Here is a 21,300-nt window from a genome sequence, read left to right on the forward strand (position 1 = left end):
GAAACTCTCGAACGACCCATTCCAGAAAAGAACTAAATGCCTCAAAATACGCAGAGGACAATGAGCAACCCATTGGTAAACACCTGTCCACGAAAAACTTGCCGTCCCAAAAACAACCCAGCAGCCTCATTCTGTCTGGATGAACCAGTAATAAGCGAAACGCGGCTTCAATGTTGGTCTTAGCCAGGAGTGCCCCCCGACTGCAGCTCCGCACCCACCGAGCAGCCTCATCAAACGAGAGTAGACCACCGAACAAATCTCCGGATCGATCCCATCATTGACCGACCTCCCCCGAGGAAACAACAAGTGCTGAATAAGCCGACACTTATTTGGCTCCTTTTTGGGAACCACACCCAGAAGGGAAACCACCAAATCCAGAAACGGGGGAGACTCGAAAGGGCCCACCATGCGGCCCAAAGAAGCCTCTTTTCCAATTTTTTCCGAAACGACTGAGGCATGAAGCAGCGCTGAACGCAAATTTTTTAAAACAAGTGGAATAACGAAAGGGGGCTGAGGAATAACGAACCCGTCCTTAAAACCTGCATATAACAATGCCACTTTCTCTCAGTCCGTATATCTATTTAGATAAGGGACCATCTTTTCCAGATTCACTGGAGTCCCCCCCTTTTGAATTACCGCCCCCGGCTCCTGGCTTCCCTTTCTTAAAACACTTAGACGCTCCGTGTGAAGCACCGTTGCAGGTGGAGTAGAGATGTTTGAATTTGCAGTTCACCCCAAACTTGCACTGCTCATCGTTGAACTGCCAGCAAACGCCCAACTTGTGATTTCCTGCCTGCCCCTGCCCGCTTCCACTTGTGGCGCTGGCGTTTCCGCTGCTCTGGCTGGTGCTGCCAGCCCCCTCATGAAAGGAGCTCCCAAACTTGTTTGCGCTATGATGCGCATCCACAACCCAATATCCTTCTGGTCCCAACGAATGGCTGGCCGAACGGCCTTCCTCTGCCGGAATTGCTCGTCATACCGCAGCCAAGCCTGACCCCCATAAACCCTGTAAGCTTCCCCAATCGCATCCAGGTAACAAAGCAATGTCGAGCAATTATCTGGGGCCTTTTCTCCGATGACGCTTGCAAAAATGGCAAACGCCTGCTGCCAATTCACAAACGTCTGAGGAATGAGTCGCCACCTATGCTTCTCCTCCTCCTCCTTTTTGCTATCCTCTTTCTTACTCTTGTTCAAATTAAATTTCTCGAGAGGCAACAATGAGAAAATTTCCACGTATTTGTCTTTCCAAATGTGCTCCTTAACTTCTTTTTTTTTAAATGAGCCCCCAGAGGGCCTTTAAAACATACGTATACTTCCCCATGAGCCCTGTTTGCACAGACACCGACACCGGGTCTCGTGCACGCCCAGTCGGCTCTGACCCGCTCGGCCACGCTTTCCCCCAGGCCTGTGACCCCACCCAAGCCGCCAATGGAGATGACGCAAGAAAACCCCGTTCTAAGTGTGACAGTAAGTTGCGCACATCCCCTAACATGTCAACTACGCCCCCTCCCACCCCTGTACCATCCACCGGGGAGCCCACACCCGCCGTAGAGGAAGACAAAAATGGCTGACACACAGTAGACACAGAGGCATACTCACCGGGCTGTGAGGGGGCTGTGGGCCCTCCAGCCAAATGACTAGGATCCACGGATGAGGTTCCGCCTGTTCTGTTAGTGATGCTGACACCGCTGGACTGACGCTGACACCGCGGACTCCCCCCGGAGGAACCGGGATGCAGAACCCGAAACCCAGGGGGGATCCTGCTTGCTGATCTCCTGGTAACCACGCTGCCTGGGTCGCCGCGTTGAGGGTCCTGGATCCCCCGCCATCTTACCGCGCTGAAACGGCCCCTGGTGATGAGGCATGTGCCAACAAAGCGCACCCCTAGGCCCTGCCGCACTGCAGGCCGCTGGATCCCTGCTGCAGGACCTCCTGTCGGTCTGCCGAGCGTGAGAGGCAGACCACGTTGTGGGCACCCCCCCTGCCGCAGCCCCCCTGACCCACCCGATGTCCCCCTCCTGGTGAGGGGTGAAGCGCTGGGCCCTGCCGCCTGGCAGGCCGCCGTCCTGGAGCTGGCCGACTGCGGCCCGGAGCGGGAAGCAGGCTGTGCAGCGGGAGAGCCATCCGCACAGCCCCCCGATGCCTCTGTGGAGCTGCTCCGCCCAGCGCATGTCAGCCCCGCCCCCTGCACAGAGCGAGACGTCGGGCTGGACACCGCCGCAGGGCCTCGCCGGACATGCGGATTCCTCCCAAGCCGGGGCCCGCTATTACAGGAAGCGCGTGGCGCCTGGCTTGGAGGGTCCCGGGAGGGGCTCCTGCGCCATCGCGAGGCCCGGGGAGCCGATTCAGGGGAGAGCCGCTCATACAGAACCCTGAGACTGTCACAGAGCAGGTGCATTTATATGGAGACTTGATTACACAAAGGTGGATTATATTTATCATCATTAGTCATTTAGGACAATATTGGATCCACAACATCAGAGATCCACAATGAACTTCTGGAGTGAGTTTGCTGCACTGAAAGTAAAGGGGCTGAATAATATTGCACGCCCCACTTTTCAGTTTTTGAATTTAAAAAAAAATTTAAATAACCAATACACTTTGTTCAACTTCACAATTGTGTCCCACTTGTTGTTGATTCTTCACCAAAAATGTACATTTGGTATCTTTATGTTTGAAGCATGATATGTGGGAAAAGGTTGAAAAGTTCCAGGGGGCCGAATACTTTCGCAAGGCACTGTAACTGATATGCAGTGGTTTACTGTATGTAAACCATGTCTCCTATCCTGTCGAGTTCTGCAATGATTTTACAGAAGCCGACAATTGAATTAACGGCTATTCTGCTATCTAGCTCTGTATGAAATATAAAGACATATACAGTATACATGTTTAGTATCTGCATAATTATACTGACCTGGACTGGAGAATCATATTTCTTGGTGAGTTTTAATATATAGTGACCATAATAAATATTTGGGTTTTTTTGCAATTTCAAATGCACTTGGATTTTTCCCACTTTACAGTTAAAAAAAAGGAAATTGGCCGTAGTGTGAAGGGCTTAAAAGCTTGGAAACTTTCATGATTTTAGAACATTTCCTTGCTGAGCACTTGTAAACAGATAGTTTGGTAACAAAAAGGTCCCCTAACAATAAGTTGATGTAAACATGTAATGCCAGGGAAACCATACAATGCCAGGGTTTCATTTCCCAGCAGCACTACACCAGGGAAGTTTAAAGAGGATTTGTCACTATGTCAAAATTGTCAGTATTATTTATCCTTGGTGCTACCTAGTATTTTTTTTTAAATATTGCCATATGGTTTTACAGATATCATCCTCTTTATTTTATGCTAATTTTTATGCTTTTTACAACAAGGGCGTGACTCACAGGGTATTAATACAGAGCACACTGAAGACACACGCCGGAAGATCATATTTGGCTTTTTACATAGTCACTAATCAAATAATTAGGTTTTCATGTAGAGTGAAAGATGCTCTTTGTAATTTTTCTTGTACTGTATTATCTCAAAATTCCATAGCAGATTCTAAGTTTCCCTGAGAAGGATAGCATCATCATTTACCCTTTAGTGCTTCAATTTTCATGTACTGAATAAACACAGAATAAAAACATAATGCATTTTCAAGACTTTTCACGTGCTGCGCCAATTCTTTGGAATGCACTACCCAGGTTAATGTGATTAATCCCCAATCTCCACAGTTTTAAGCGTGCTCTAAAAACGCACTTGTTTAGACTGGCCTACCGCCTCAATGCATTAACCTAAATATCCCTGTGTGGCCCATTCTAAAATTTTTACCATAACCAGGCTCCTCTCAACATGTTCTCACATGCTTTATGCATTTAATAGCCCTCTGTGTCTGTACTGTTACATACTTAAGGCCCCGTCACACTAAGCGACTTACCAGCGATCCCGACACCGATATCAAGGTGTCAGGATCGCTGGTAAGTCGCTATGTGATCGCTGGTGAGCTGTCACACAGACAGCTTCACCAGCGATCAGCACAGCGATGCCGAGCGTGCGGCATCGCTGGCCATCGCTGTAAAAAATAATAAAAAAAATAAAAAATATAGTTATTCTCACCTTCCGACGTCTTGTTCAGTCATATTCAGTCATCCTGCCTCTCTCCACCCTCCGGTCCCAGTGATCCTTTGCACGAATGACCGCGAGACTTTGTTATCCCTAGAGACCGTGACATCTCGCGGTCATTCGTGCAAAGGATCACTGGGACCGGAGCGTGGAGAGAGGCAGGATGACTGAATATGACTGAACAAGACGTCGGAAGGTGAGAATAACTATATTTTTTATTTTTTTTATTATTTTTTACACCTGATCGCTGGTCTCCCGCCTGTCACACACAGCGATGCGTGCTGGCCAGCGGGAGACCAGCGACCAAAGAAATGTCCAGAGGTTTCTTCCAGTGATCAGCGATACCGGCAGGGGGGCTGATCGCTGTCACGCACAGCGATCTCGCTGGTGAGATCGCTGTTACGTCACAAAAGTTGTGACTCAGCAGCAATCTCGCTACCGAGATCGCTTAGTGAGACAGGGCCTTTAGGCTGATAACCGATTCATGCAGCAACAGGAACACCCGATTCTTACACTATGGCTGGTCCGAACAATAAAAGCAATTGTTACCATCCACCTTTCATGTCCCCCCTTTTTCCTCATAGATTGTAAGCTTGAGAGCAGGGCCCTAATTCCTCTTGGTATCTGTTATGATCTATGTGATTATTGTTATGCTGTAATGTCTATTGTCCGTACAGGTTCCCTCTATAATGTAAAGTGCTGCGGAATATGTCGGTGCTATAGAAATAAAATAATTATTATTTATTATTAATGCATAGGCCAACTGCAGTAGATAAATGGATAGTAACACATGTAAAAAACATAGGGTACATAGCTACACTTTTTAAAATAAAAAACAAATATAAACGTAATCCCAATGCAACAAGGTGTACCCAGTCTGGATGGGCCCTAACTCACCTCGTTATGTGCCAGCAGGCCTGCAAATAGACGGGGCAGAGACAAGACTGCGTTTTACTACCTGCTATACAAAATAGTGGATGCAAACAATTTGCAGAAAAGGAAGCACATAAATGTAGTGTAATGTTACACATCCTAACTCATTCATGAATCAATGCTCTCCGGAAAATCTGTGAATGCCAAGAAAAAAAAAGACTTTTTAGTTTTTAACATTTTTACCTTCATGTTGAAGTTAGAGCTTAGCTGCCGGAGCCGAGTACAAAACAATACTGAAAGTGAAAGTTCCTCTGTCTCCGAGACTCCGACACAGCAGTGACCTTTGATCTGCTCAGTTGTGCACGGATATGAGAACATAACAACATATAACTAAATCATAGTCCTTGTCTGGTTAATATATTTGGTTATTTTACGTTTGTTGATTCATTTTGACAACTAGGGGAAAATTCTAATTTTAGAGTGAGTTTACGTACTTGGTAGAAATTAATTTCCTAGATTTATATAGAGCTCTTTCCTCAGACGGGTGCATGGAGTTTTTATAAATCTCCTTCAGAAGTTTGATTTCTGCGACATACATTTATGTATCAGGAATCTGCCATGTGAGAAGTACATAACCTTGAGTTTTTTACTTGTGAGTCTTTAGGGTATGTGCATGTGGTAATAGCAGGTACGCAGGATGCAGTGACGCTGATCTCCCGACGGAATAACGGTGCCATTTTTGTCACTTCCGGCCGCGGTGGATTGTGGGATAGCGACACAATCGCCGGAAGCTGTGACAGAGTCGATTGACCATGGTGTGGACCATGTGGAGATATCCAAATAATAACTAATTGCACATCTAGTGCCTCTGGGATTAGTTTTGGAATTAAAACACTCATTAATTGCAATTTTAGATATGTTGTATATCTGGCAACATGTAGAGCATGTAATCTGCAAAACATAGGATGCTCAACATGAGAACTTTAGGGTATGTTTCCACGTTCAGGATTACGCAGCCTCCAATCCGCAGCATCCAAATGTTACAGCATAGTGGAGGGGATTTTATGAAATCCCATCTCCACTATGCATGCAGGGACGTGGGTGACACACCCTAAATTACGGACATACAGCGCGTCTTTACAGACCGCAGCATGTCTATTTATCTTTACGAGATGAACACATCCGGAATCACCGTGCATACAACAGGGGGCGGCGCTTTGGGTGGAGCGGGGTTTCCGCTGTTTCCAAAGCGCTGCCAGTACGCAGCGTGGAAACGTACCCTAGGTGATTTTCTGAACATGTTAAAGAAGCTAAAGATAATACGAATAACGCAAACGTCCCTATCAGGTGTGTCTAGACACAGGAACACAATGGAGATACTAGGGCCTTGATAATTTGTGGTAGACACTTAACTTTCTTGTGAATGGGGGAGATTGGTCTACATGCTGCAGATGCTGGATGTTTAGCGGATTCTGTGCATGGAAACTCCTGCACATTCAGGTATGAATTTCCAAACAAATTTATTGTATTATTATTGCTATAATCTCAAACTTTACTGTATAATTGTTTCATGATGATTTATGTTTGGTTATTATAACCTTGATATTTGGATGGAAATTAATGCTGTGAGAAATATTCAATTTAAGCATCATGCTGTGTTTTGGGGCTTTAGATTAAGTATTGGTGGCAGTCTGGTGTTAGGGCATGTGATTATAGGTATGTAAAAATTTCCTTTATGTTTGTATAGTGCTAATGACTAAGAGCTTTTTTTTGCTTGAAATGCGTAGGCCTTGTGTTTCTTTGTTTTTCCACATTTTTTAGTATGTGTCAATAAAGTATATAATTTGTAAAAATATTCAATTCTTTAGTGGCAGCTGGATTTTTTCTTGTCTTTACTTATCATTGTTATAAATATATTAAATATATTAACTATTGAACCCGTTCTACAGTGGGGTGGCGAGCATTTTTTGGTACAGTTTGGTGCTATGTTTAAGGGAACCTGTCAACAGGAATAATGGTGTTAACTTGCAGGTATGCGATGAATGTGCAGGTTAACAGCATTATTATTTATTTTTATTCTCCTCGCCAGCATTCGGTTTCATTCATGAGGTCGGGGGCTGCGCCGGTTCAGTCTCCGCTATTGGTATTGTAGGGATTCGCTCTGGTAGGCAATAGCTGGGCGGCAGTAACGAGGCAGCACACAGGCATAAAGTCCAATTTCAGTGGTTTTAATGTCACTCAGTAACCACCAGTTTAACAAAACATGAGGGAAATAAAACACATACTCCAACTTGGAGAACGACTGGTCCCAAACTCACCCCTTGCAAGGAACGGGCGTAACTAAGTGGCTGTCAGGTCCTGCGGCATCCGCCAGGTGCCATTCCCGGGGTTCTTCCGAGTCTTGCTGCAACATTCCTGCAGCACGGGAATCCTATATACAAGTTGCAGGCTGCGTCCACACAAGTCCCTGTAGTTTCCAGAAACACACTCACACTGTTGCATTTATCAACCCCCATTACATAGGGCCTAACCCCTCCCACCAGTGAGGTAGACATCACATGGGCTGATCACGTGACCCTGACATCATCGCAGGTCCCGTCTTTAAGGAAAAACCCGGCCAAACATTAACCTGCTAGGAGAAACATATCTTCCATCCAGTAAAACACCCTTTACTGTACCACATACCTCCCCCCTATGTTCAACCCTAGAGGGGTGGACGCATGACATACAGTGAACTCTGGACAGGGCATCTGCATTCCCCTATAGTCTGCCTGCGCGATGTTCTACTGAAAACTTAAAGTTTTGCAGGGACAGGAACCACCTGGTGACTCGGGCATTCCTCTCCTTAGCTTGACTCATCCACGTAAGAGGGGAATGATCTGTCACCAACCGAAATGTTCTCCCCAGCAAATAGTAGCGCAACGATTCCAGTGCCCACTTGATTGCCAGGCACTCTCTCTCCACAATACTGTACCGGGTTTCAGCTGGGGTAAGCTTCCGGCTTAGGAAACTAACGGGATGCTCTTCCCCGTTAACTTCCTGAGACAGCACGGCACCGAGGCCTATCTCAGAGGCATCAGTCTGCACCACGAACTCTTTTTTGAAATTTGGAGTGATCAGGACTGGTGTTCCACACAGTACGCAGGGGTGGCATTTATGCACATGTAATCGAAGTACATGTATCAAAGTACTTCTGGCAGTTATAACATGGATGAATGTGACACGCATCTCTATTCTCTTCATACAGGTAACCAGCTTTTCCAATCTCTGCTCTGAATCCACTCCTGTGTCTCCATTCAATGTCAGCAAGCAGTTAATCCTGAATGCTATCTATGTGTTTTCAACTCTGCAAACTTATATCTGGTAACCAGCTTTTCCAATCTCTGCTCTGAATCCACTCCTGTGTCTCCATTCAATGTCAGCAAGCAGTTAATCCTGAATGCTATCTATGTGTTTTCAACTCTGCAAACTTATATCTGGTAACCAGCTTTTCCAATCTCTGCTCTGAATCCACTCCTGTGTCTCCATTCAATGTCAGCAAGCAGTTAATCCTGAATGCTATCTATGTGTTTTCAACTCTGCAAACTTATATCTGGTAACCAGCCTTTCCAATCTCTGCTCTGAATCCACTCCTGTGTCTCCATTCAATGTCAGCAAGCAGTTAATCCTGAATGCTATCTATGTGTTTTCAACTCTGCAAACTTATATCTGGTATATAGTTTTTTTCAACTTACTCTGCTTGTCCCCTTATGTTGTGAGGTCAAGAAACTTTTCAAAGTGCTTTATGATCCATGTAGTGCTGGACATGTGTTTATTTGACCACAACATTTTATTGGGTCCTGGTGTCTCAATTTAGTGTGATTGATTAACGAGAAGAGAGAGCCAAAAAAAAACAAAAAAAAAAAAACTTAGCCTTAATCTCCTATATATTCGGACATAGCTAGGGGGAGCATTTATGCAGGGGTGGCATTTATGCACATGTAATCGAAGTACATGTATCAAAGTACTTCTGGCAGTTATAACATGGCAGTTAGACAGGGCAGGAGACAGGTAAGACATTTATATACATCTACTCTCTGTACATTTGGAGTACAACAAATATATACCATATGCATTTGTGTAATTTATATCCTGGCAGCTGCATTCACACACATCCACCACCCTGGCATTAATTCTCCACACTCCATCCATATTGGCCCCTCACTCCTTTCCTCTCCTATGTATAGCACTCACGCTCTTTTCACATTGTTAAATTGCACAGATCCAGGCAGTCCCACCATTCAACACCAGAGACGCTCTCACAAATCACTTAACCATCTGCTCACTCTTTCTATCCTCCTTCTCCTAGTCGCAGGAGACATTGCTCCCAACCCTGGTCCCCCATGTTATAGAAAGTCAAACCCCCCCACTGTAACACTCAGAAACCCCTCTAATCTTATTAATATTCCCTGCATGCCATCTGTCTCTCTTAATTGTGCACTTTGGAATTCTCGCTCAGTGTGTAACAAACTCTCCTTCATTCATGACTTCTTCCTTTCTAATTCTCTTAACCTCCTGGCTCTTACTGAAACCTGGATCCAGAAGTCAGATACTACCGCTGCTGCTGCTCTTTCATATGGGGGGCTACACTTCTCTCATACCCCAAGATCAGACAATAGAGCTGGTGGAGGCGTTGGTCTGCTCCTATCACCAAAATGTACCTTTCAGGTTATCCCTCAAGTACCCTCACTTGTCTTCCCTTCTTTTGAGGTCCATGCCGTCAGACTCTACACCCCCTTCTCCATGCAAGTGGCGGTGGTGTATCGTCCTCCCGGCCCCTCCCATCAGTTCCTGGATCATTTTGCCACTTGGCTTCCACATTTTCTCTCCTGTGACATCCCTACCCTCATCATGGGAGATTTCAACATCCCCATTGCTCTTCCCCTCTCCCCATCTGCTACTCACCTTTTATCTCTAACCTCCTCATTTGGCCTTTCGCAGCTCACTAATTCTCCAACGCATGAAGACGGAAACTCCCTCGACTTGGTCTTCTCTCGGCTTTGTGCAGTGGATGATTTTGCAAACTCCCCTCTCCCGCTCTCTGACCACAATCTTCTTTCATTCTCTATAAAGAACTGCCAGGCTGCTCAGGTCACCCCCACTGTCCAGACTTATAGAAACATACAGGCCATTAACACCCAGAAACTTATGAAGAACTTGCAGTCTTCATTGGCCCCTATCTCCTCCCTCTCATGTCCTGATTCTGCATTGAAGCATTACAATGAAACACTTCAAACTGCCCTGGATGAATTTGCACCCCCTATAAATAGAACACCACAACACAGACGGCGACAACCCTGGCACACGGTGCAAACACGTTTCCTGCAGCGGTGCTCCAGGTGCGCCGAACGTCTGTGGAGAAAATCCAATCTACACGAAGATTTCATCCATTTTAAGTTTATGCTTAGAACATACAACACTGCCCTTCACCTCTCCAAACAAACCTATTTCAACACCCTCATCACCTCACTGTCCAATAACCCGAAACGTCTCTTTGACACTTTTCATTCTCTACTCAATCCAAGAGTACAGGCCCCAACCACGGAGCTCCGAGCTGACGATCTGGCCAATTACTTCAAAGAAAAAATTAACCAGATCCGACAGGAAATTATCTCCAAATCCCCTCATACCATGCACCGTCCTCCCTCCCCCACTGCATCTAACTCACTCTCTGATTTTGAACCAGTCACAGAAGAAGAAGTAAGCAGGCTCCTTGCATCTTCTCGCCCAACTACTTGCACCAGTGACCCATTTCCGTCACATCTCCTCCAGTCCCTTTCCCCTGCTGTCACCCCTCACCTAACTAAAATATTTAACCTCTCTCTCTCTTCTGGTATTTTTCCCTCCTCATTTAAGCATGCCATCATACATCCACTACTTAAAAAACCATCCTTCGACCAAAACTGTGCCGCTAACTATAGACCTGTCTCTAATCTTCCCTTCATCTCTAAACTCCTGGAACGCCTGGTCCACTCCCGTCTTATCCGCTATCTCTCAGAAAACTCTCTTCTCGACCCTCTCCAATCCGGTTTCCGCTCTTTACACTCCACTGAAACTGCCCTCACTAAAGTCTCTAATGATCTGCTAACAGCTAAATCAAATGGTCATTACTCCATGCTAATTCTCTTGGATCTCTCTGCAGCATTCGACACTGTGGATCATCAGCTCCTCCTCACTATGCTCCATTCCATTGGCCTCAAGGACACCGTTCTCTCCTGGTTCTCCTCCTATCTCTCCGACCGCTCCTTTACTGTTTCTTTTGCCGGTTCCTCCTCCTCTCACCTTCCCCTTACTGTTGGGGTTCCTCAAGGATCGGTTCTAGGCCCCCTCCTCTTCTCCTTGTACACTGCCCCTATTGGTCAAACAATCAGTAGATTTGGTTTCCAGTACCATCTCTATGCTGATGACACCCAATTATACGCTTCTTCTCCTGACATCACGCCAGCCTTTCTAGAAAACACTGGCGATTGTCTAAACGCTGTGTCTAATATCATGTCCTCACTATATCTGAAACTGAACCTGTCAAAGACTGAACTCCTGGTGTTTCCTCCCACTACTAATGCACCTATACCCGACATTGCTATTTCTGTGTGTGGTTCAACTATTACTCCCCAGCAACATGCCCGCTGTCTTGGGGTCATACTTGATTCCGAGCTTTCCTTTGCCCCCCACATTCGATCACTGGCTAGCTCTTGTCATCTGCACCTCAAAAACATTTCTAGAATTCGACCTTTTCTTACTTTTGACTCTGCAAAAACTCTTACTGTTTCTCTTATTCATTCTCGTCTCGACTATTGTAACTCTCTTCTAATCGGTCTCCCTCTTACCAAACTCTCCCCTCTCCAATCTGTCTTGAATGCTGCAGCCAGGATCATATTCCTCACCAATCGTTACACCGATGCCTCTACCTTGTGCCAGTCATTACACTGGCTACCCATCCACTCCAGAATTCAGTATAAACTTATTACCCTCACCCACAAAGCCCTCCATGGCTCAGCACCACCCTACATCTCCTCCCTTGTTTCAGTATACCACCCTACCCGCGCCCTCCGTTCTGCTGATGACCTGAGGTTAGTATCCTCAATAGTCAGAACCTCCCACTCCCGTCTCCAAGACTTTACACGTGCCGCGCCAATTCTTTGGAATGCACTTCCCAGGTCAATACGATTAGTCCCCAATCCCCACAATTTTAAGCGTGTCCTGAAAACGCATTTATTCAGACTGGCCTATCGCCTCAACACATTAACCTAACCTATCCCTGTGTGGCAGAGCCAAAAGTTTTACCATAACCAGGTTCCCAGCATCATGTTCCCACATGCTTTATGCATCCATTAGCCCTCTGTGTCTGTACTGTTACACACTTAACATTATGGCTGGTCCATACAATCAGAGCAACTGTTACCACCCACCTTTCGTGTCTACCTCTTTCCTCATAGACTGTAAGCTTGCGAGCAGGGCCCTCACTCCTCTTGTTATTTGTTATAATCTACTGTATGTGATTATTGTTATGCTGTAATGTCTATTGTCTGTACAAATACCCTCTGAAATGTAAAGTGCTGCGGAATATGTCGGCGCTATAAAAATAAAATGTATTATTTTTATTATATTATATACCCCTTTTAATTTTGTAAAGGCCTCCTCTAACTGATCATTCCAGTGGACCATCACAGATTTTTTTTCCTTTTAAACAATCTGTTAAAGGCGCGGACAGGGTTGAAAAGTTGGGAATGAATCGTCTGTAATATCCCACCAAACCCAAAAAGGCCTTTACCTGCTTTGTTGTGAGGGGACGGGGCCAGTTCTGAATTGCCTCGACCTTGTTCACTTGGGGCTTGAGAACTCCCCTCCCAATGACATAACCCAAGTACCGGGCTTCCTCCAACCCTATGAAACACTTCTTTGGGTTGGCTGTTAGCCCTGCTTGTCGCAGGGAGTCTACCACTGCCTGTACTTTTGCTAAGTGGCTTTCCCAGTCGGTGCTGAACACAATAATATCATCTAGATAGGCTGAGGCATAGCGGTGATGGGGACGGAGATCAATATCCATTAACCGCTGGAATGTTGCTGGAGCGCCATGCAACCCAAAGGGTAACACCTTATACTGGAACAGCCCCTCAGTTGTTATAAACGCCGTCTTTCCCTTCGCCGCCTCTGTTAGGGGTACCTGCCAATAATCTTTTGTGAGGTCCAGAGTTGTAAAATACCGTGCTTGCCCAAAGCGCTCTATCAACTCGTCAACCCGGGGCATGGGGTAGGCGTCAAACTTTGAAATGTCATTGAGTTTTCTAAAATCATTACAGAATCTTAGAGACCCATCAGGCTTGGGTATTAGAACTATTGGGCTGGCTCACTCACTCTGAGACTCTTCTATGACCCCTAACTGTAGCATCATTTTTACCTCTTCCGAGATGGCTTGTCGCCGGGCCTCAGGCACTCGATATGGCTTTAATCGGACCGTGGCCTGTGGCTCTGTGACAATGTCATGTTGGATTAGGAAGGTGCGTCCAGGGAGCTCCGAAAAAACATCTGTATTTCGGCTGATGAACTCCCGGACCTCCTGAACCTGTTTAGGAGACAAAGTATCTGCAATTTTGACCGCGGGTTGGCCTTCTCCTGCCTCGCCCTGAGGTAACGGAGCCTTTTCCATCTGAAACGCTGGCAGCGGACTATCCCCACCAAGGTGGTCTCTATCTTTCCAAGGTTTAAGCAAATTAATATGGTAAACCTATTCTGGCTTTCTCCGACCTGGTTGGTGTACCTTGTATTCTACTGGTCCCACCTTCTCCATGATTTCGTAGGGTCCTGGCCACCTTGCGAGAAATTTGCTATCTACGGTAGGCACAAGCACCAAAACTCGATTCCCAGGGCTAAAGGTTCTTACCCGAGCCTCCCGGTTATAGACCCGACTCTGTGACCGTTGTGCTGCCTCCATATGTTCCCGGACCAAAGGTAGGACTGTCTCCATTCTCTTGCAGTTTTGCAACATGTTCTATCACACTTTTGTGGGGAGTAGGTTGGTTCTCCCAGGCCTCTTTGGCTATATCTAGTAAGCCCCGTGGATGTCTGCCGTACAATAGTTCAAAGGGCGAGAACCCCGTAGATGCCTGAGGTACCTCCCGCACTGCAAATAACAAATATGGCAATAACCGATCCCAGTCCTTCCCATCTTTGGAAACTGCCTTTTTTAACATGCTCTTCAGTGTCTTATTGAATCTTTCTACCAGACCATCTGTTTGGGGATGATAGGCCGAGGTACGCAACTGTTTAACATTTAACAACCGGCAGAGTTCCGTCATAATTTTTTGACATAAAGGGGGTTCCCTGGTCTGTTAAAATCTCTTGCGGAATTCCCACCTGTGAAAACATACCCATGAGTTCCTTTGCTATAAGCTTAGCTGATGTGTGGCGCAGAGGAATGGCCTCAGGATATCGGGTAGCATAGTCTAGAACTACAGGAATGTGTTGGTGTCCCCTTGCCGACTTATTGAGAGGCCCCACCAGGTCCATGGCCACTCTCTAGAAGGGTACCTCTATAATTGGCAAAGGCACCAAAGGGCTCCGAAAGTGAGGCTGGGGACTGGTTACCTGGCATACTGGACAGGAGCTACAGTACCATTTAACTTCTTCATGAACCCCTGGCCAGTAAAATCGCTGCAGAATTTGGTCGATGGTCTTCTTTTGGCCCAAATGCCCCCCAAGTACATGCGCATGCGCTAAATCCATTACCAGCCTATGATATGTCTGAGGTACCAGTAACTGTTCTACCATTTCCCCACGTATTTTCTCCACTCGGTACAACAAAACCTGATTCAACTCAAAGCGTGGAAACACCGTATCTGCCCCAGGTTGTTGGGGTTCCCCATTGACAAACAGTACATTTTTCTCTGGCCCTGGCTAAAGTGAGGTCTCAGAGTTGCGCTGTACCAAAATTATCACCTGATACATTCAAGTCTGACAACTCGGGTCCCAGCGGCAAGTCTTCCACCTCTCCAGCCAATACTATGGCAGAACTCTCCCCCTCCTCCACCGAAGGGAAGGTTATTCCTACCGCCAGCACGTCTTCCTCCGGGCCACCAGGCTCATGCCCCCCTTCTGGAGAATGTAACCTGGTTGCCTCTGGTGCCGGCAGTTGCTCAGTGGACGGGACAACCGACGGCCACAGCAAACAGCGGAAAGTCTCTTCTAATTATCACTTCATAATGTAAGTTAGTCACCACCCCCACCTCGTGGCACCGCCTCCCTGCTGGCGTGCTGATTACCACTAGTGCGGTGGGATAGTCTTTTAAGTCTCCATGTATACACAACACCCAAATTTTCCGACCCGTATATTCGCTGGTGTGTATCCAGCTGGCTCGTACCAGGGTTACAAGACTCCCTGAGTCCAATAGGGCCACAGCCGGGGTGCCCTCCACTTCCACCTGACACAAATGTTCCATATTGGGGCCTTTCAGGGTGCCCACTGCACACATTGGTTCGGCATAATGGGACTGGTGGTACCCAAAATTGGTGTATATGGGCTCAGTCAGGTGGGGGCAATCAGCTCTCATATGACCTGGTTCCTGGCACCGCCAGCAGATTATTGGGCTCCTTACTTCCCCAGATAAGTCCTGAGCGGCCTTCCTGGGCTCCGCTCGTCGAACCAGGGGCGGGGACTTAGGGAACCTTCCGGTTACCTTTCGAGGGGTCCCTCCCTGTAACTCTTTGGTAGCCCCATACCTTTCTATGAGGTCTATCATCTGCATGGCATTAGTAGGGGATGCCCGACCGACCCATGTCTGGAGGGAGTGGGGCAAAGCCCTCCAAAATTTATCAGTCACTATGCGGTCCAGCATGGCTGTGGGGGACAACACCTCAGGCTGCAACCACTTTTGTAACAGGTGCAACAGGTCGTAATACTGGGACCGGGCCGGCTTGGAGGGGGTAAACTCCCACTGGTGTACCCGCTGGGCCCGCACTAACACATTTACCCCAAGACGAGCCAGTATCTCACCCTTGACGACCGTGTAGTCCGCCCTTTGCTCAGTGGGTAAGTCCTGATACGCCTTCAAAGGTCCAGGGGTCAGAAACGGAGCGATGACATCCGCCCAATGGTCCCGTGGTAGCTTCTCTCTCTCAGCGACTACTTCGAACATCTCCAGGTATGCCTCCACATCGTCCGATTTCTCCATCTTGGGAATCGCTATACGAACCGCTTTCCGGACCTCATGGATTCCCCGGTCAGCTCCTTTGGTCTGTGCTGCCGTGATATGCTGTATCAACAGCTGATTGGTTTCCTGCTGCTGCTGCATAGCCTGCTGCTGCATAGCCTGCTGTCGCATGGCCTCCTGTTGCTGCTGCCGCATGGCCTCCTGTTGCTGCTGCAAAGCCTGCTGCTGCTGTGTAGCCTGCTGCTGCATAGCCTGCTGCTGCTGTCGCATGGCCTCTATGAGCGTTTTTTACCGTGGCCTCCATTTCTGGAAAGTTCCCCTCCTGGGTCTCTGCCACTCGTTTCACCCAGGACATAGGCTGGGGTGCAAATCAAAAATAAAAACAGCCTGGCCCGCATTCAGTCCACCAATTGTAGGGATTCGCTCTGGTAGGCAATAGCTGGGCGGCAGTAACGAGGTAACACACAGGCATAAAGTCCAATTTCAGTGGTTTTAATGTCACTCAGTAACCAGCAGCTTAACAAAACATGAGGGAAATAAAACACATACTCCAGCTTGGAGAACCACTGGTCCCAGACTCACCCCTTGCACGGGACTGGCGTAACTAAGCGGCTGCCAGGTCCTGCGGCATCCGCCAGGTGCCATTCCCGGGGTTCTTCCGAGTCTTGCTGCAACAGTCCTGCAGCACGGGAATAATATATACAAGTTTCTGGCTGAGTCCACACAAGTTCCTGTAGCTTCCAGAAAAACACTCACACTGTGGCATTTAGCAACCTCCATTACATAGGGCCTAACCCCTCCCACCAGTGAGGTAGACATCACATGGGCTGATCACGTGACCCTGACATCATCGCAGGTCCCGTCTTTAAGGAAATACCCGGCCAAACATTAATCTGCTAGGAGAAACTGTTATGAATGAGTCACCGTAGGAGGCAAAAACAGAAATACTAGCACAGTCCAGAAAACCAGAGAAGTTGGCAGCTATCGGATTGCAGACCCCTGAACCTATCAACAACAATTAGCAGTAGCCGTGGGGGGTTCCTACGGTGCCCTAGACCCCTCGATCACAGCCGAAGAACTAAATAGCCTAAAGACAGAAAGGGAACTCTAAACTGCCCCAGAGCAGACCCCAAAGCAATAGGCAGCCCCCAACATATAATGACGGTGAAGCAAGATGAAAAAACACTCACACAGATAGAAAGATAGGCTGAGCAAATGATGGGGCCCAAGCTAGCTAAATAGGACAGGATAGAAAAGCTGCTGTCTGCAATCCGCCAAAACCCTGTCAAAACAAGAGCCAACAGACTGATAGGGAAAAAAGCCCTGAAGACGCTAGGCTTCTAAAAGACTATATCAGTACCAAGGTATTTTCTGAAGACAGAGCAAAAAGGAATTCAGCTCACCCAGCAGGGAATGGCAGAAATCCAGAAAAACAAGGCAAAACAAAACCAAAACACAAATGCAAAAAGCAGAGCAGAAAACTTAGCTTTTGAGGAGCAGGAATCAGACTGGTCTCCTAGAATCCCTCTGAGAAATCACCAGCAAGGCAGAAGGGCGTCGGCTGCCTTATATCCAGTCAGCAATCCCAGTCACCCAGTCATCATCATCCTGCTCAGGTGCTTGGTAATCAGCCTCACTACCTTCCTTCACCAGAAGAGGGAGTTCATCAGACCTCAATGGTGAAGGGGAAAATGAACTCACAACAGTACCTCCCCCTTGAGGAGGGGTCACCGAACCCTCAACCACGCCACCAGGGCGATCAGGGTGAGCCCGATGAAAGGCACGCACCAATCTTTTGGCATGAATATCAGAGGCAGAGACCCAGGAATTATCCTCCTGACCATAACCCTTCCACTTAACCAAATACTGGAGTCTCCGTCTAGCCAGACGGGAATCCAGTATCTTCTCTACCTCATATTCCATGTTACCTTCAACCAATACAGGGTCCGGAGGTGCCAACCCAGGAACAACTGGTTCAACAAACCTCTTCAACAAGGAATTATGAAACACATTATGGATTTTAAATGTGACAGGAAGAGCCAAACGAAAAGAGACCGGATTAATAATCTCCAAAATCTTGTAAGGTCCAATAAATCTAGGCTTAAACTTAGGAGAAGCCACCTTCATAGCGATATTTTTTGGTGATAACCAAACCATATCACCAACCTTAAACTGGGGACCAATGGTCCTATGTCGGTTGGAAAACCGCTGGGCCTTTTCCTGGGAGAGAGATAACTTATCCACCACTTGGTCCCAGATCTGGTGCATTCTCTCCACCACAGTGTCAACACCTGGGCAGGCAGAAGGCTCCACCTGCCCTGAAGAAAATCAAGGATAAAACCCAAAGTTACAAAAAAAAGGTGACATCAAAGTGGCAGAACTAGCTCTATTATTTAAAGCAAATTCGGCCAAGGGCAAAAATGAAACCCAATCATCCTGATCAGCAGAAATAAAACATCTCAAATACGACTCCAAGGTCTAGTTTGTTCTCTCCGTCTGCCCATTGGTCTGAGGGTGATAAGCAGGGGAGAAGGACAACTGAATTACCAGCTTGGAACAGAAAGTCCTCCAAAATCTAGACACAAACTAAACTCCTCTGTCAGATACAATGTTCTCAGGAATCCCGTGCAAGCGAACCACCTGTTGCAAAAACAGGGGCACCAACTCAGAGGAAGATGGCAACTTAGGGCGTGGTACAAGATGAACTATCTTAGAGAACCTATCACAAATCACCCAAATAACAGTCATTTTCTGAGAGACAGGCATATCAGAGATGAAATCCATTGAAATATGGGTCCATGGCCTCCTGGGGACCGGCAAAGGCATCAACAACCCACTAGAGCGAGAACAAGGTTTAGACCGGGAGCAAGTCCCACAGGACTGCACAAAATTCCTGATATCACGAGACAAGGCGGGCCACCAAAAAGACCGACTCACCAGATCTCTAGTACCAAAAATACCTGGATGACCAGCCAATGCAGAGCAATGAACTTAAGACATCACTCTCTTCTTCCACTGGTCAGGAACATACAACTTTCCACTGGGACAACGCTCAGGTTTGTCCTCCTGGAACTCTTCCAGAGCACGTCTCAAATCGGGCGAGATGGCAGAAAGAACTACCCCTTTGCCTAAGATGGTAGCAGGCTTGGTCACCACAGGAGAATCAGCAAAGAAGCTCCTAGAGAGAGCGTCAGCCTTAACATTCTTAGTGCCAGGAAGAAAAGAGACCACAAAATCAAAACGTGTAAAAAAACAAGGCCCACCTAGCCTGTCTAGGGTTCAAGCGTTTGGCCGACTCCAGGTAAATCAAATTCTTGTGGTCAGTGAGGACCACAATTTGATGTTTAGCTCCCTCCAACCAATGTCTCCACTCCTCAAATGCCCATTTCATGGCTAACAGTTCCCGATTCCCCACATCATAGTTACGTTTAGATGGAGAACTTTCGGGAAAAGAAAGCACAGGGATTCATTTTAGATGTCACAGGATCCTTTTGGGACAAAACAGCTCCTGCACCAATCTCAGAAGCGTCCACCTCTACCTGGAATGGGAGTGAGACATCAGGTTGCCGCAAAACCGGGGCAGAAGTGAATCTTCGCTTCAGCTCCTGAAAGGAAGAAACAGCCTCCGGAGACCAATTCAACACATCAGCACCCTTCTTAGTCAGATCAGTAAATGGCTTGGCAATACTAGAAAATGTTGCTATAAATTTCCGATAAAAATTAGCAAAACCCAAAAACTTCTGGAGGGCCTTCAAAGAAGTGGGCTGAACCCAATCATAAATGGCCTGTACCTTGGCCGGGTCCATTTCAATATTTGACGGAGACAAAATAAATCCCAAAAATGAAATCCTCTGTACCCCTAAAAGGCATTTCGATCCTTTGACATACAGGGAATTCTCCCTCAAGATCCGGAACACAGTCAGAACATGTTCCACATGAGAATCCCAATCCTTGGAGAAGATCAAAATATCATCCAGATAGATAATCAAAAATTTATCCACAAAGTCCCGGAAAATGTCATTCATGAAGCACTGGAAGACAGAAGGGGCATTAGTGAGCCCAAAAGGCATCACCAGGTACTCAAAATGTCCCTCCGGAGTATTAAACGCCGTTTTCCATTCATCCCCATGCTTAATGCGGATAAGATTATATGCCCCCTGAGGTCAAGCTTGGTAAACCAGCAAGCACCTTTAACCCTTGGGAAATTTACACCCCGGGCTCAGTTCAATTGCACAGTCATAACTCCTATGAGGAGGCAAGGACGCAGACTCATTCTCACTAAATACATCATAAAAGTCCGCCAAATAGTCAGGAACATCATGCGACTGAGGAGAGGTGGAAAAAACCGGAGCCTCACTAAGGGCACACCGACAACCCCAACTCACCACAGACACAGATTTCCAATCCAAAACTGGATTATAAATTTGCAACCAGGGAAACCCCAGAACAATGGTATCATGCAAATTATGCAACACCAAAAATCTGCAATTTTCTTGATGGTCTGGGGCGACCCGCATTACCACCTGGGTCCAAAACTGAGGTTTATTTTTCGCCAAAGGAGTAGCATCAATACCCCTCAAAGGGATAGGCGTCCGCAGAGGTGTCATCGGAAATCCACAGCGTTTAGCAAAATCCAAGTCCATTAGGTTCAGGGCTGCTCCCGAATCCACAAAAGCCTTGGCGGAAAATGTGGACAGGGAGCAGATCAGAGTAATTGCCAGAAGAAACTTAGGTTGAACACCACCCACAGAAAACGTGTCTGCAAAACATTTCTCTCGTTTAGGACAGACAGAAATAATATGCGAGGCATCTCCACAAAAAAACACAGCTTATTACGCCTTCTGAACTCCTGACGTTGCTCCCTGGACAAAACTCTATCACATTGCATAGGTTCAGACACTTGTTCAACAGGTGGCAATACCTCTCGTGCAGTCCTGCGTTCACGTAAACGCCGATCAACCTGAATGGCTAATGACATAGAATCGTCAAGACCAGAGGGAACAGGATATCCCACCATAGTATCTTTTACGGCTTCTGACAAACCCCTCCGAAAGAGCTGCCAAGGCATTATCATTCCAAGTAGTAAGGACCGCCCACTTTCGGAATTTTTGACAGTACAATTCTGCGGAATCTCGAC

General features: G+C 46.9%; 1 protein-coding gene across 1 annotated transcript in view; it reads right to left on the reverse strand.

Moving 5' to 3' along the window:
- The window catches only part of LOC141096337 (uncharacterized), a 252,395-nt gene extending 247,105 nt beyond the window's left edge, over positions 1-5,290 (reverse strand). Inside the window, exon 1 of the mRNA XM_073582871.1 lies at positions 5,221-5,290. Coding sequence (XP_073438972.1) covers positions 5,221-5,226 — 6 coding nt within the window. The 5' untranslated portion in view covers positions 5,227-5,290. The remainder of the gene's footprint in view (positions 1-5,220) is intronic.
- Between the last annotated feature and the right edge of the window lie 16,010 nt (positions 5,291-21,300).

This window comes from Dendrobates tinctorius, unplaced genomic scaffold, assembly GCF_039654945.1.
Source record: "Dendrobates tinctorius isolate UK_male_01 unplaced genomic scaffold, ASM3965494v1 ptg000074l, whole genome shotgun sequence".
Lineage (NCBI taxonomy): Eukaryota > Metazoa > Chordata > Amphibia > Anura > Dendrobatidae > Dendrobates > Dendrobates tinctorius.